Here is an 18,194-nt window from a genome sequence, read left to right on the forward strand (position 1 = left end):
TCGCGGTGACTTGTTTTCGCTCAGTACCATTGGTTTGTCATGCCCCATTCTGTAACCCACGTTACACAGTGTCAGCGTGTGTTTTCCTGTTAGTTGCAGGAACTCACACTCCATCATTGGAGATTTCAAGTTTGTCTACACATCCCAGTCAAATCTAAATTCAGCTTCCATTCAGTGGTCCGTTAGATTTAGTGTGGCGGTGGAGGGCTGCATCGATCTGAAGCAAGATGATGAGGGAGTTCAAATCCCCTCGTCTCTGGACTGGAGTCTGTGTATTAGTTTCCTTGGACTCTGCCGCCCTCCGGGTTCCTGTTTTCTTTAGTCTGTTTGAGGATAAAAAGACCAGAACATCAGGATGGTTTTCAGTAAACATAGTTGCCTGCAGCCAGCACAATAAACCAATACACAGCAGACTCTAGAGACCACACGTTTACAACAGGCGGGTGCTTGTGCTCTTCATAACTATCTTTATTATATGAAAAAAAACAGTGGTCAGAATCTACACTTTCATTTATTTTCACTTTCATCAGCCTGCACATTGCTCACACTGAGCGATTTTATCACTGGAGGTCGCCAGCTTGCTGTACTGTTGGTCTGAGTGTTGCTACTGCTGGAATGTTTATGTTGCTGCTAATGTTATTCATAAGCTGAGAGTTGAGAAGTAATTCGTTCTATTTTAACAAGGAATGATCTGTAATTCATTTCTGTAGTCACATCTATAATTACACTGTTGACCCTACATCTGCCCCTTAAACCTAACTATACCACCAAACCTGTCCCTAACATAACCCATATCCCACCTCAATAGCAGCAAAAGGGTTTTGCAATTCAACATGAACACAATAGATACACTGTACCTAACAATTCAGTATTTTATTATTAAGTACATAGTGTTTAGAGACACCTAATATAAAGTAGGACCCTTTATTGTACATATTTTGAGTAATTTAAGGCATTATTAAATATTTATGTTTTATTTTTTTGTCAAAATATTCATTGAAATATGGCATGATGTAGACATTTTGTACTACTGTATTTATTTATTACTATTACTAAAATTATTACTAAAATACCTGTAAATAAAACATAAATACTAAAAAACATGTCTTTTATTTTCCCCCTGATTCCACAAAAAGTTCTGTAAATTGAATTGTATTCAGAACCAAACAAGAATGAAAAATATAAATATAAAACAAACAAACTATATGACATTCATTGTAAACAACATTTATTATAAATGACAAGCTAGACAAATTTATTTAAAGTGAAACCGAAACACACATGCATATATAATCAATATGTATGTAATATCTGTCTATAGATTTTTTTTTTTTTATTGTTGCATATTTCATTTGATTTGATCTCCAGAGAGATGTTAATGTCTCAGACACTTACAAAAGTCATTTAATTTAATTTAGACACACTGTATGAACAACAGAAGCTTAATTCTGCCATTCAAATCCACTATTACGTTTCCTTGCGATTTCATTCTTGACAAATTCCATGTTTTTTTCAGTAATGTAACATGGAGTTCAAACAGCATGGGAGAACATCTGAAATCCGTGGAGTATAGCATCATACCGCTCTGATCGGCAAATTAATGATGCTGTCAAACTTTCAAAGAACTTGATTCCCCAGTAAGAGATTAGAACACAGAAAATGAAGGCGGACATGGCATAGGAGATCAGGCCTGCTTTCTGATGTGCCAAAAACAACAGGCTTGTTGATGGGAGTCACGTTGTCTCTTGCACCAGCAGGGGGTTTGGATTCAGCCTTTTCGGGTTGTCATTCCGCCCAAGTAATCTCAGAGCTGTAATCTAGGCAAAGGGTGGCTGCTTTGGAGAAGCTCAAATGGAGCACATTTTTGAAAGATGTGGTTTTGTTTTGTAATTCCCATACTCCCATTTGTGTTATTTCATAGTTTTGAAGACTTTACTTTTATTCTGAAATTTGGAAGAAGGGGTTGTCCAGACTTGTGACTGGTAATGTACATTTCATGATTGTTTCAATTATCTCTCTAATACGAGAGTGGAAGCTTGTTCAACTAGATATCCAAAAGTCATCATTCGGATTTTTTCCCCCCACATTTCAGGGCATATGGTTGACACATAGGACTGTTTGCCAAACCATGGCTGTTTTTAAGCAGTCATCTAATAACATTGTCTTGATTTCAGCTGCTCTTTTCAACTCTGGAAAACACAAAACAGCACCATCATGAGTCCGTCCATCCAGCTGTGATGGGTCATGGAAGATGGGCTCCAGCAGACTGGCTCTCACCACCAGATGGGCCCTCGATGATGAAAAGAGTTTTAATCTCTGGCCAGACATCACTGAAGCAGAGCACGCACAGACGCTTTTCACTAGGCTTCACGTTGAACTCTTAAAGACATGCAAATGCATTTCAGCTGAAGATTTGGATCACACCATCCGTCTTTCATCCAGAATGGTGCTGTGGTCCTTGAAAATGCAAATTAAGGAGCATGCCACACATATAATACCTCAGAAATCACCATAAGAGAGCAGGGACCGACATACTCGGTTTTATCCGTGCCCGTCCTGTTTCGAGCAAAACTCACGGGATAGCTCACTGACAAATGTTTTTTTTTTTTTTTTAAACACTTTTTTGTTTAGTGTGAAGAATATTTTTTAAATCAAAAGAACCCTTTTCCACTATAAAGTACCTTTTTTGGAATGGAAAGATTCCATAGATGTTCTTCATGGAACCATAGATGCCAATAAAGAAGCTTTATTTTTAAGAGTGAACTGGAGCAACACTGACAAGAAGTACTGTACCACAGTAAGGAAGTGCTGTAGATGAATTTGTTTAACCCCTTACAACGATTTAGATCTGTTTGGGCCTATTTGCTGAGGAGTTCACTGCAAGCCACGCAAGCACAGTTTTTGTGTGTTTTGGCCAGTGCATGCATATTTTCATTGTTGTATTTTGTTTCTCTTGGTTAATAATGAATATGTGCATAGTGCATACACAACAGAATAATTCAGTCTGTCCTACATTCCTGTCTCTCTCACTTAGTTTTTATTAAATGCTTTTGTTAAGCTGTTGAAGTTACATCATACATGATGCAACATTCTCAGTGGTTATTGCCTTTTATTTTCTGTGCTAGTTTCTCAGCTTCTTTTCATACAAGCACGTCCAAGCCCATCAAAGATGCATCAGAAAATTCTTCCCAGAGTCCAGTTTAAGAAGGAATTATAGATTAAAGGCTCCTCCGAGCCGAGATCTAATAGCTTTGTGCGGTTGCAGCAGCATGTGGGCTGGTGCTGCGCCTCTCTGGCCGTATTGGACCCGCACGCTGTCTTGGCATCTGGGTATTTGTGCAACACGGCTTTGAAGTTTGCTGCTATTCCCCAAGTGGCCGCAAAACAACTTCAGATGCTTTTCCGACAGACGTGCCACGTGATGCACTTAGCAGTCTCCTCCCAGGGATGTTTGGGAGCGCGAGGAGTAGACGAGGGACTCCCAACATTCCAGACTCTACCACACGCCACCGTCTGCGCGGTGGTTAAACACTTTGGGAGGTCAGATTATTTGATATCATTATTATGGACAGGGTGTGATGGTGTGTATATAACTGGTAGCTTCAATAGTGCCGTTAATTGCTAACAAACACCATATTTTTCAGTTCTCGTTATTAAGAGAGAAATGTTGGTTTTTATAATCTTTCATCAACATAACGACTTTTCTGTTCACGTAACCAATGTAACGGGGGAGGGGAAAAAACAGTGTTAACCAATAAAATCACAGCCCACTTTTCACAACATCATCAAATCCCAGTGGATACAGTTGAATCATTATTTTCTGCAGAATTGTTTACCTATATTATTCAGAATTATTTGGAAATATAGGTAGCACTTTATTTTAAGAACCGATTTTCACTATTAACAAGCATGCATATTACTAGCATATTTGCTGTTTATTAGTACTTATAAAGCACATATTGATACTTTATTCTGCATGACCATATTTTAGATCCCTTAATGCTACCACATAACTAATCTTAACAACTACCTTACTCAATTAATAATTGAGACAAAAGTCAAAGTTAATAGTTAGCTAATAGTGAGAATTGCAACATAAAATAAAGTGTGACCGAAATATATCCAATTATAGGGGTGTAAATCGGATGGTTTGTCACAATACGATACGATATTGATTCTCATACCCAGCGATACGATATTAGCCGACACTTCAAAAAATTCTACGATACGATTTCGATATGATTCGATACAGGAGAATTAATGGGTGGAAAAATGAATAAACAGCTTGAATATTCGATTTATACATGTGGGCGGGAATTAAACGCCCCTTTCTGCTGATTGGTCAGCCGAAGATCAACCCGTGCCATCATCAGTTCTTCTGCAGTATCACGCAGCAGAATAATAGTCCTCCACTGCTGCAGTTGTATGGATTCTTAACGCATTTATTGCAACTACATTTAATCTTTTTTTGTCAAACAAACTGGCTTATGAATAGCTCAACACAACTCATACTGGGGCAGAGTCTAGACAGGGCTTTTTTCTGTGTAGATATAAATTCTATTCATTGCATCAGCTGGGCATGGCAGGGTATGATATGACAGCTGTCATAGCCTATCCTGCTCACCCAGTAAGTTTGTTTGTTTGTTTAATTAAGAAATTAAGAAAGAAATTAATTTGTTTCAAAATAAATATTTTAAACACTAAGACAAAAAGGAAAGGATATTAAATTGGCTTGGGTATACACAGGCCTATGTTCACGCAACAACTGTCAAATTTATATTTTTAATTGTGTAACGTTACGTTCAAAATAACTACAAAATGTCATGCCTTTGAAAAATAAAGAGAACAACAGAATGCGCTGCTTTAGTGCATCTCGGTCTCCTTGAGCATCTTTCTGGCGCATGCCACAAACATCAACCACAGCGAATACTTGTCTTTTAAAAGGCTTAATTTAGATTATTTGACGTTAAATGCATCATAAGTCACTTTGGAATAAATCACAATAGGCCTATGTATCATGATAAAAAAAGCGACTTTACAGTCTGGAAATACTTTAGGCTATAGCAAATTATTTCTCGGACCCCCTATCACTTTAAGAACCACTGGTCTACACAGAAGAAAGACCTGTCTAGACTCTGCCCCGATACGAGTTGTGTCGAGCTATTCATTAGTCTGTTTGATGAGAAAAATATGAAATTGATAAAATGGGTTATTAATCCGCAGCAGTGGAGGACTATTATTCTGCTGCGTGATACTGCAGAAGAACTGATGATGGCACGGTTTGATCTTCGGCTGACCAATCAGCAGAAAGGGACGTTTTATTCCCGCCCACATGTAGAAATCGAATATTCAAGCTGTTTATTAATTTTTCCACCCATGAACGAAAAACGAAAATGTAAGCTGAATTCTCGTTTTTCGTTTTTTGGAAAAAAACAAAAAAACGAAAAAGGAGCCGTTTTCTCATTTTTCTACTTTCAATATTAAATCAAAAAACGAATGATACACGGATTGTCTATGAAGGGCTGATTCCTGCGGTAATGCTTCTGATTTCTTTTTTTTTGTGTGTAATCCATCTACTCGCTTTCACGTTAAAGCAAAAGCTCATTGGTAAGTGGTCTCTATGAGGTTTTTCATCTTCCTGAAATGAGAAATGGCAGCGGTACTTCATCCCCATGGGTAACCTACCTTTGATTTGCACTAATTTTGCTCATTAAATCAAACTGCTGACCTTTGTGGAATGCAAAGCTTTGATGTTGAACTCTTGTGATTTTCATCAGAGGCTGTGGTGTCTGTTTTCCTCTTCCTGGCACAAATGCTCCACTCGTCCTGCTTGGCTTGTTTCTCTTATCCTCTTTCTCTCAATCCAGACTCTTCCGTCTTTTTTTCACTTTGCATTCAATACCCAGATTCGGTATTCCATAAACACATCATCTGTTCCATCGATGGGTTCACCTTAACGGATTTACATGTTCCGTTGTTTGTGTTTCTCACCAGACTATCTCTGATTTGGAGGCCCAGGTGCATTCTCTGAGGAAGGATCTGTTGGCAGCCCACAGTCAGAGGAAACAGAAGCTGATGGAGTTGGGTGTGCTGCGGGAGGAGGAGCAACAGCGGGCCGCTCAGGACCAGCAAGCAGCTCTGGACCGGCTGCGGGCCGAGATGGATCAGGTGCAGCAGGACCTGGAAAGAACCCACAAGGCTGAAAAAGAGCTGGCCCAAGAGAAGGTTGGTGTGGAGTTCAGACAGAATGTATTTTTGGCATTCTAGGTTGCAATTCAGGTCGCACAACCCACCTGCTATACTGCATTTGTATAATGTGACCCACCAGATGGGTGACCTGTTAGACAGGCTGTTCATCATTAGCCTTGTTGTAAACCCTATTGAACTACTGTCTAAATAAGAAGCTCCATTCATAGACAGCAACTTTTCGTTCATGCACTTAACACAAATTATGCAAAGAGACTCAACTAGTACTCATACACAGTTGATACTAACCATAGATATACAGTACTAATACATAGATGACGTATACATATATCTGCCCTGTCTACATCAACGGCATCACCATCTTGGAATGGTCAATGGGTGGAAGCACGTCATTTCATAATAAATCGACTGTCTGGGTGCTAATCTTCACAACATTTTTCATGACAAATTAATTTAGTTGAAAACAGTATTCGGAGTTTACTACAAAAAAAACAAGTCACAGGAATGTGAGACAGGCATAATTTATTTCTGCCACTACCAAATCATTTCTTTTGACATTATCTACTAGGGGTGGGTTTTGGCTCTGTTTAATGTGGAGTGACAGATCTCTGTAGTGCCTCAGTTCAACAGACGCACATGAACTAATCATCTCATCCACATTAATACCAGTTTCAGCACAAAATAAACATGACTAAACATCCAAAGGTAAGTTAAAAGAAAGAGTACAACTTTACAATCCGTATCCTGTCTCACGTAATCGCTCAATCAGTGTTTCAGCCGCGCGAAGACATCAATATAACTGCTTATAAACAGCGTCACGTAACGTCAAATTTACCTCAGAAAAACATATTCGGTGACCATAAACTCATTAGTCAGATAGAAAAATAAACTGTAGAGAGGGGCATTTTGCTAAATGTATGCGCCAAATAACATATTCATTATAAATTTTACTGTTCTTCAATGTTTAATTTATGTTTGAATAAATCCATCAAGTTTTTATGACAGCCACCCTTATGTTTATATTAAAAAAAAACGAATTGAAGTAGAAATATTATTATGTAATTGTAACTTTATTATTTAAAAAACTTAATTCGGTGTAATTTTAACAAATCAGTCAATTTTAACCTTCAATATTATAGTAATGTAGTACCAACTGACTCTCATGTATATTTTACAGCATTAGTTGAAAGATTTTTTTTCCTTGAGAAAATTTGGCATGTACTTTTACCTGATATATATCCAAAATAATCGATATTGAATCAAATCGAATCGCAAGCTTGTGAATGAGAATCGAATCGTGAAATTTGTGTCAAAACCCTGCCCTAGTATCTACTGTATAATATGCAGTATTTCTGAGAAAAACAGTTGGAAAGGTCAACATCTGTCAAATCACTGCTTTGTGTTAACATGACAAACATGTAGATGTATTGCCATAATCAGCAACAGTTTCTAATGTGGTAACCAGTGTTGGGAGTAACGCATTACAAGTAATTCGAGCTACGTAATCAGATTACTTTTTTCAAGTAACTAGTAAAGTAACACATTCCTTTTTAATTTACAAGAGAATATCTGAGTTACTTTTTCAAATAAGTAACGCAAGTTACTTTTTTTCCAATTTATTGATTGACAGCTCCCTTGTCCCCATGTTGAGAGAAATCAGAAGATGTACAGTGGGGCAAAAAAGTATTTAGTCAGCCACCAATTGTGCAAGTTCTCCCACTTAAAGTTCTAAAATAAATATGAATATGCATTAATCTCACTAACAAAAAAAACAGATTCAGTATTCCTCAAAATGAATAAAAATAATGCAGCTCAGAATATGACGCAAACCTGCAATAATTAATTGTTAAACAACACAAATATCCTTTATGAATTGAATCCCATTCTATTAACCAATGTCTTTGCTTCTGACCTTCAATGATCCAGTTCAACCGTACTAATAAGCAAAAATTACTCTAGACAAACATTTGTGTGTCTTTTTTTATTGCTGAAGTATGTTGAAATTTCTTCTTCTGCATTCTACTGTACGGACGTAAATTTACTTTCCCTTCAGCCTGAGGCTTATTCATTTCACCTTTGGTGTGAAAAGGCTTTTATATTTGCCAAAAATATAACTTTTTATTTTAAAAACAAACAAGCAAGGCCTGTCCAGATTTAAAAAGTAACGCAAAAGTAACGTAACGCATTACTTTCCATAAAAAGTAACTAAGTAACGTAATTAGTTACTTTTTTTATGGAGTAACGCAATATTGTAATGCATTACTTTTAAAAGTAACTTTCCCCAACACTGGTGGTAACTACCCATTAATATCTATGATTCCCATGTTTCTGATGTTAGCATGTTTCTAAGCTAATGTCACGATAACTCTAATAAGCACGAACATCGTGATACTCCAAGGGCTTTCCACTGGCAGATTGAAAGGTTGACAGTTACTGAAAGGTTGTGGGTTCAGACCCTGCAAGGATTCACCAAAAAATATTTACCCACCCACATGTCATTCCCAATCAGTATGACATTTTTTCTGTGTCAAATCTCATTCAGTTCAAATATTGAGACATGAGAATCAACGATGGTAGAGAGGAAAATTTGGGTGGACTATTTTTAAGTGTTTATAGAACAGGTTGTTCTGATTCTCCAGTATGATTGATGTTATGTCTATGTAAGTTAGTCTGTATTAACATAGCACTTTCCACAATCCAGGACTGCTTATTTCTATTGAAATAAATAAATAAATGTATAAATCACAGCCACACCTGTTGAGCATGCAACAAATAAAGTTAAACTTATAAGTACAGTAGATCAATGAATACAGAAGGCTAGCTTCTCACCTAAAAACTTTTGTGTTGCGTACAGTATATGTTCACTGATGGCCTGTGTTAGCTTAAACTCCAGCACTGAGGGAATAGATCGCCTTAGTATTTAATTAAACACATTATCCCCTCTTTGCTCTATCAAGGTTGAGCAAGCAGACTTGGGCGACTATACCGGAAATCCTGCATCCTTTCTGTTTTTAAAGCTGTTGATTCCAGCTGCAGAAACGAGGGCTGAAAAGTGGCTGTAATCTAACCCATGTTGGCCAGGAACCGGCTAAAGGTGGTATTGATCAGAGGGTAATCCTGATTAGACCCATCAAAGCGATTAGTTTTCATTAAACTCATGCAGCACTGCTGACTGCACCCTCCCCAGGACATCTGCGGCACATTAACGTGCCATTTGGCCTCTTCATAAATCCTGGGCCTACATTTTGGAACCATATGTGAGTACATTGCTGCACATAAATCCCATCTGAAGAGAATTACGCCTCGCTTTTCCACTCTGAAGCTGACACGTAATGCTTGTTTACAAAATCAGTCTCTGTTTTTGCCACCCCTCATCTGATACTCATCCTGACCTGCGGCTGAAAACTTCCTCTGAAGAGACTTCAACAAAGTCTGTCTCTGAGTCTGATTGACACCCTTCAAACTGCCAAAGTTATCATGTTTTAACAGTTACATTTTATGCATTTAACACATTCATCATTTGGCAATAAATGAGACTCGTTAACGTTAGAGTGAAAATAGAATTTTTACTTTTGTAATGCACGTACCGAGTTTTATTATTAAAAAAAACTTTTTCTTCTATCAAAATGCAATAACTTGTTCAGCCTCTCAAATTTCCAGTGTAGCCTACTTTTAATAATTCAATAAATTCACAAAAGACAAAATACATTTTGTTGTTGTGAATGCGAATGTGAATGAAGGGGTCATTCACACAGAACACATTTTTCCATTCCAATGCACTACTTTTCCATTATTTTGTCTATGTAAACGTGCTAGACGGATGTGTATGACCGTTGCAGACGTGTCTCGCATCTTTTGTAGCATCTCGCACATAACCGCCGTGTTTTTAAGATACCATGTCAAATTAAAAGAATTTAAACTTTTACACGCAGCGCCACTCATCAAGGTCAGTTCCAATACAGTGGACCAATCAGAAGACCCCAGAGGCAGGGCAAGCATTGCAAGCTTTTGTTTACAGTGGCAAGTTGGCATGTCAACTGTTTTATTTGATGGCAACAAGGCAGAGGAAGCATTCTACTCTGCTTCTTTTTTTTTTACCATTCCTGAGTGCTGCGTCTCGCATTTCTAGATGCAAAGATGTGTTCTATGTGAACGGCCCCTAAGATTAATAATGGCCCTTTGAAGAAGGCAGCTTGTGTCTTAAAGGAAACAGTTATAAACTGACAGAATTTGACAAACAAATTGGTATTGAGTCTTCAAGTTTTTTAGAACATTATCATGTAATCTAAAGAAAACGTGTGTGTGTGTGTGTGTGTGTGTGTGTGTGTGTGTGAGTGAGGTATTCGAGTATATTTCACCCAAAAATATAAATTCAGTTTTTCTCAAACTCACAATCTTGTTCCAAACCCACTTATAAGGGGAAAGACAGTTCAGCATCTCCTTTTGTGTTTTATGAACGGCAGAAAGTCATACAGGTTTGAAACTTGAGAGTGAGTAAATTATGACAATTTTTATTTTTGGGAGAACTGTCCCTTCAAGGCATTTCTCACCGAGCGATGCAGATTAGTCATAAAGAGAAACACAACAAACGGATGCTGTTATCATGCTCATATGTATTCTGCGTAAGACATGACTCTTGTGAGGTAAGTATTGTCATGATTACTAATACGGATGTAGATAAATATGGCATAGTGAGACAAATTATGTTAGCGTTGGCCTATGAGAGGGACCATTATAGTGCAAGGTAAAGGAGGTAAACCGGCTCTCTGATCTCTCTCTGGCCAGAGCAACACCAGACTCATTCCTCCAGAGTAAAGCTGTTTTATCCTCTGAGGATTAACAAAACATCTGACCCACACACATACAGTACATGCGTCTCATTTTGCCACTGTTTCATAGCTCACCGTTGCAATCCACTACATGAGTCATCCGTGGTGTTCGTCACTGTTACTCATATTTAGAGTTAGGTATTTGAATAAACCTCTAACCCTATACTAAATTTTGGCTAAATGATACTAACATACTAAATGATTCCTTATTTGACCTTTTTATGCTATCAGACTTATGATTTTCATCTGGTGGTCAATAAAACAGACAGAAAAATCCCACAGACCCCTGGCCTCTGAAGTGAATAGCTGATTTCTGATGTGATCGGTGGTTAAAATATGATAGAAGGCCCTTTTGATTTAGGCTAGTAGGCAACCACGCAGAACGCCTTAGCATCCTAGCATCGTGAAGACAAGAAAGCACCACTGCACTGACATTCTCTTCGGAAAATGTAAAAGCTAGTTTCCTTGTTGCGTGATAGCAGAAACGTTATTGAGATAAATCCTACTGGTTTCACAGGTTATTAGCCAGAATGCTTTAAAGGCAGCTAATGATTTCATTTGTGCATTTAGCCTGCTATGTTATCTCTCCCCAACTGTGTCAGAGCTTCTTTTTTCATTTCAATTTTATGTTTCAGAGGGAATAGTTTAGCTATTTACATTTGGAAGTTTTTAGGCTTTTAGATTTGTAGTGACTTGGCATGTTTTTAAGCTGAAATTTCGTATTTGTTTGATGGCGAGAGAAACGCTGTCCTCGGCAGTCAGACGCTCCTGAAATGGTCAGCCAGGGTTTGAAGACAGATCCCAGAGAAAAAGGAAAGAGACATCCATTAAATCCATGAATGGGTTTTCATGAAAGACACATGCTTTTTGAAGGGGAGCTTGTGGAATAAAATAATAAGAAACAGAATATCAGAAGCGATAAGATCATGTGTTAGATTGTTCCAACGTCAGACGCATAGCGAAAAGAAAGGAAGATGAAAGTGAATTTATTCCAGTCTTTGTTAACAACAGAGGTTTATCTGGTTGTGGCGAGTGTGTGTGTGTGTGTGTGTGTGTGCGCGCACAGACACCAGTACCCAATCTCCATCCACCACAGAGAACCCTGGGAGCCTTGTTCCTCCAGATAAACCTGACTTCTTTCTGCAGCTCACAGCCAGTGCCTCTGATACTCAGATGTTCTTTGTACTTTCTTTTTCTTTAGCTTTGGAATAATGGCTATACAAATCACGGCTTCCTTTCCCGAATTCCTACGGATTCAGCCCTTTTCATGTCTTCTCTTTTCTTTTACTGCAGATTCCTCAACAAAATCTGCCAGTCAGAAAACGTCTTTGAAAAAGTTCAAAGCTGATTTTTAGATCAGCATCCCTCTTTAATCACTGCATACAGTTCGATTGGGTCCAAAGAGGCAATGCTTTTTATTATAATACAACATGCCATTTATGTGAATATTAACACATATTTTGTAGTTTGAGAAACTAAAAAAAAAACTAAAGGCAGTATGTAAATACATCTAGATTATACACAAAGATGATATGTGATAAACACGCTGTATAAACACACTATATGCACTGGTATAATGCTGTGACATGCATATTTGAAAGCTAGGGCATTATCATCATCATTTCTATGTAAATTAGACTCTTTATAGAATGAGCCAGGTTGCTGTTTGTCTAAAGCTGTTAACATTGTTGGTACAGAATGTTTGTATACATTTCTACATTTCATCATAGCAGTTGCACAATTTTAATTGTGAGCATTAAAATGCTTGCACTATTACCAGATCTGCTGAATTCCTGTAGTTATCAAAATGCAGACAAATAAACAATGCACAGTGGGCCAAATTTATTCTTAGAGCATTCTAAACTAGAACAGCCATTGGGTTGTCTCTGCAAAATATCCTGAATAAAACTCACAAAAAAATGTAAGATATTTAGCAACATTATTATGTCCATGGCTAATCACAACTTGTAGATTTCATGCACCAGCCCGGACAAGAAGTTATCAGTTTCTTTTAGCATTCCCACAAAGTAAAATGGCATATGAAGGCTGTTTATATAATATCATAGGGGCATTCACCCAGGAGAGGGGCAATTTTCATTAAAAAAAAAAGTAGTGTGTGTAATAGGGAATCAACAATACAGTTTATTCAATACATATCTCAGTTTTTCAACCACGATTTTTCAGTTCTGTTCGGTTCTGATGGCTTAAAATCCGATTTTTAAAACTAATTTTAAAAAAAAGAAAGAAAAAAAAACTTCTGTACACTTCTATACATATGTCTACTTCATATTTCTTTTGAGAAGTATTATTTTTCCTATTTTGACCCAAAATAGGATGGATTGCCTATTATTGACCTCTATAAACACATGTAATGTATGTTTCACACATGTAATGTCTCGCGCAGAAACTACACATGTGCATCACAGAAGTAATAGAACTCACGACGTTCCATGAAATCCCTAATATGGACAAAGGCATCCAGCTATCGCTGTGACTGAATAAAAAGAATATAGAAACGTTTTCAGTTATGAAACATGAACACAATAAACACTTGACTGCAACACTATATGGATTATCTGTGTTCTTCAAGCTATCTCGGGTATTTTCATAATAATTAAGTATATTTATAATCCATTGCTAATCGATTGCTAATAGCCTTTATTGCAGTATAGAATATATGTTCTGCCTCATTCTGTGATAAGAAGCCACATCAGATCACAAAAGGAAGTTATTTCAAGCATTCGTCTATATGATCTTGAAGACATTCGTCTATATGATCTTATTTCAAACAATTCTCAATATAATATTGAACCATGGATGTCGTACCGAACGGTGTGTAATGAATCCCTGTTGAAAGAGCCTTGCATTGGACTCATCACTCTTTTTGGGCTCTATTCATCTTCTCCCACATGCCCTCATAGCCATCGGATCAACCCACCTGTTAACACCATCAGGATGGAGATATACAGGTATCTTAAGATTTATGGAGAATGCTTAATCTGCTAGCGCTAAATGAGCAGGAATAGTTTGGAGGCTTTGGCTCTGTTTCATATGAGGATAACAGTTTGTCATGTTCCATCCGATTGTGTTTTGTTTACAGACACATTCCTAGTTCACATTGTTTTACCTTATTCCTGGATTATTTCCACTCTTTTTGAGTGATCAGTGTTTCTCAGATGATGCAACTTCAGGGTTTAATACAGAGGGATTGGTCATTTCAGGTGGTTGTCCTGCAGAGTTTACCTCCAACCCTAATCAAGCACACTTGAACAAGCTAATCAATGTCTTCAAGATCACTAGAAAGCTACAGGCAGGTGTGTTTGATTAGGGTTGGAGCTTAACTCTGCAGGACAGTGGCCCGCCAGGACCGAAGTTGCCCAGCCCTGCTGTAGGTGCTGAACTGGATGTGACTGCTTCCCTTTTCTGTTTGCCCCAAAGCCAAAGGCTCAAGGGATTGCCCTGATAAAAGGCTCCAGCCTAACCTACCCTGATGGACTGGAGCTGTCAGTCCAAGCTACAGTGGCATAAATTTGACATGAGAGCGGCCCCAGAGCATAGACTTGTGGCACTTCTCATGAATTGCGTCAATATGGCCATGTTCTGTGACATTCAAAACAATAGTTTACAATAACTTACTTTAGAAGGAACACAATAGCCTTGTGGTCCTAAATGTAGGTCATTATTCACTGATAAAATAATATGGAAAGAAGTTTCTTGGAAATTGTCCTGTAGGGCCCTGAAATATATATATATACAAATGCTGTGTTCTCCATTTTATTTATTTATTTATTTTGGATTATGTTCTAATGGTTTAATTACATTTTAACATTTTAATAATCAAAAATAATGCCTAATCAATTCAATTCATGAAACAATTGAATAATAATGTATTCATATTTTAATAATAATAGTGCCCAATTAAATTTTTCAGACATTGTCGTTATTGTTGTCTGTTATTTTCTGGATTCATTGTTTTATAATTTTATACGCATTTATTAGCAAAAATGTGTAGATATCAAATGAATGCATAAAACTTTAACTTTTTTTAATAATCAAATCAAATTTGAGTAATCCATTTCATTTTTTGGCTGTGCAACAGAGGTTTATTGTTTAAATTAAAACATAGACAAAATATTCTACTGTATAATAGTAATATGTTTCTGTTATCATTTCTTTAGGTTAAACCAAACTTTTAAAAATGTTGGCAGTTTGTAGTGACAACCTTGAGTCCTTGAGACCTTGTGTATCTGACGACAGTTTAATGAAATCAAATGAAATCAGGTGAAATGCTGGTGAAGTGACTCTCAAAGCAGTTCTGGAGATCGCCACAGACGTCACATGTGCTTGAGTATGTGTAGTAGACAAGTCACGCAGAACAAGCAGTCTTCGTATTTAAATAGTCTTTTTGCTCTTTAATATTCACGGACACTAGTCCATATCACGATTTGGTTGAATGTACAGCCCTACTTTTGGTGTATACATCCAAATTTTGCCCTGGAAAATTGTATTCATCCCTGACATTCCACGTTATACAGAATATTAAATTTTTATGACACAAATTGTAATTATTACACAAATGGTAATTCTCTTGTGCCACTGCATCTGTGTTTCCAGCTACATGGTCTCTGTTCATGCATGAGATCACCATGGTAACAAGGTGTGTGGCACACTACTGATGCGGTTATTTTTGTTTCCTCAAAGTGACGAAGAACAAGAGTGGAAGACCTACTGTGAGAGATATTGCTTTGAAAAGTCAGCACGTGCTTTCTGCGCCGTTCCTCTGCAGCGTAACAGGAGGCAAATCGAAGAGCCATGTGTGGTGAAAGCAGACAACTTTACGCTAGTTAAATAGAATGTAAAGACATATGAAGTGTATTTGTGAATGATCCAGGAGGAAGTTGTCAGAATGTTTCACCTGCTTTCTGTTTACTCAGTGTTTGCCCGCCATCCACAAACACCCCCCAGAAACTTTCACTGCTAGCTACAGTAGTATTACAGAGATCCCAGAATTATCCCAAAATGCATGTCACAGTTTAATCCAGACTGATTTCAATCCTTTCTTTGACCTTATTGTCTCTTTTGTTAATAGTCATCTCAATATTTAACTCAGAGTTAACTCAAAGGAATGTTTTAGGGTAAATACTTAAGTTTGAAATGATTATCCCAAACAAACCAAAGGGTAAATTTGAGTTGTTTTCTGTGGTAATCACAAAGCCACAGATGCTGTTGATAGCCCCAGAAAATAATTTTGCATGAGCAAATGCACTTACAGTGGAAATTTATGGGGCAATCATTGTATGTTGTCCCATTGACATCAATATGTTTCATTTTTGTTTGTTTTGTAAAAAAGGAAAGTCAAAATTGTTGTCTGTCCGGACAGAGCTAAAATTGTATTAAACTCAGACAAAAAGTGCATTTCTTTCCATTTTAACATAAATTGTACATAAATTTGCATAAGAATATGAACACAAACAATAAGCAACAACGCAACGATAAAGCGTGAGTCTGTTGCACATAAAAGCTTTTGCTCGGTTAAGAAACTGGCAGGAAACTGGTCAAGATTATTGCATCTACACATTACATAATGAAATGCACCTGTTGACTAAGAAGGATGCGGCATTGGTACAAGATTTCCATTGAGCAGTGACAGGAGGGATTAGAGCGAATCAGGCCCTGAGAACATGGCTGCTGCTGTCTTGGAGAATGCGGTAAACACTTGCTCACTTCAAAGACACATCAGTACACCCAGCTCCCCCACGGACTGCCTGTCAGCTGTCATTCTGCCCAAAGTTTTCTCTTTTTAACTTTATTTATTTTTTGTTAATGTGTCACCACCATTTTTAGTCTCTGTTTAACATTATGATTCATATTTTCTCTCTATCTTTCACTCCTGATGGAAGATAGTGGCGTTTTGGGGATGTTGTTGTCATTGTTTGTCTTCACTTTTTGTCCCTGCAAACTTATTAATTTCTGTCAAATGGTTTCTCTGCCATTTGGAGATACACCAAATCCCATTATTTTTGGTCATGGATTACAGAGAGCAAAACAGTGGGAGAATATGATCAAAGACACCTCCCCATCACCTCGGATTGGCAGATCGAGAGAGGGAAATGGAGCTTAATAGCAGAAAATCAGATTTAGACCAACCAGGCATGTGTATGGATTTGGTGATTCTATTTTTCTTTCTTCTGTGGAGATGAAAGCTACGCCGTTCCGTTCCGTCCCCCCCGCTCCTGCCCCCCGCCCCCCCTCCAGTTTTTTTTTTCATTCTTTTCCTCTCAGGATGGCTGGGAAGGTCGGTGACACAGGAAAAGGCTGCCACAGACTGGCAGTGTAGAGCTGTGGAGAGAGCTTTCCATATTCCATAAGAAGACTTACATCTTGACAGTTAGTAAGGCATAATGCACAGTCAGCTGGTTGTTATTGCAAAAGGAACCCATGGGGATCTCCATGATTGGCGTGGTCAATGGTTTGTTTCGTGATAATGACCAGCTAATTATACAGTACACGCTACTTTCCAAATAAAAAAATAAAAATTCTTCGGAGAACTACTACTAGAAATAATAATAATAATGGAAATAATGTAAATATACCAAATTATCAAAATCTGTTTTTTCACCTTTATAATGTACTGACAACCACCTTAAAAACATAGGCAGTAAAGGAGAAGCCACATGATCGTCACAAGTTGCTTTTCCACATGCTAGATAGATAGTAGTATAATAGATAATAGTATAGTAGATAAATAGTAATATAAATAGGTGGATGGTGATATACATGTAAATACAAAACGACACTAAAATAATGCAATAAGCATTTAGCAAAATATATAACAAAACACTAATGTGCGTAACTGATGTGAAAAAACTAAGACGAAACAGTTATTTATTTGAAAAACCATCACAGAGGATTCTGGGAATGTCAGTTTATGGGTTTTTTTACTGTAAATTGATACTCAAAATACTCAAAAATTGCGTGAAATACTTTACAGTTTTTCACCATATGGAGTAAGGGAACTTTTACCATTGGAATTCTCATCATTTTTCACAGTGTACTGCCACACCCTGCACAGTGGTCATTGTTCAGTTGTTGAATGCTGTGATTGACCAATTCCAGAGATCCGTGTAATGATATTGGATATACTTTTTTACAGAGCCA

General features: G+C 37.5%; 1 protein-coding gene across 1 annotated transcript in view; it reads left to right on the top strand.

The window, feature by feature from the left end:
• The window catches only part of LOC107555075 (centrosomal protein of 112 kDa-like), a 161,680-nt gene that overhangs the window by 89,414 nt on the left and 54,072 nt on the right, over window positions 1–18,194 (top strand). Inside the window, 1 exon segment of the mRNA XM_016237772.1 lies at window positions 5,995–6,225. Within this exon segment, the coding sequence (XP_016093258.1) occupies window positions 5,995–6,225 (231 nt within the window).

The sequence above is a fragment of the Sinocyclocheilus grahami genome, unplaced genomic scaffold (assembly GCF_001515645.1).
Source record: "Sinocyclocheilus grahami isolate Dianchi unplaced genomic scaffold, SAMN03320097.WGS_v1.1 scaffold524.1, whole genome shotgun sequence".
In the NCBI taxonomy this organism is placed as follows: Eukaryota; Metazoa; Chordata; class Actinopteri; order Cypriniformes; family Cyprinidae; genus Sinocyclocheilus; species Sinocyclocheilus grahami.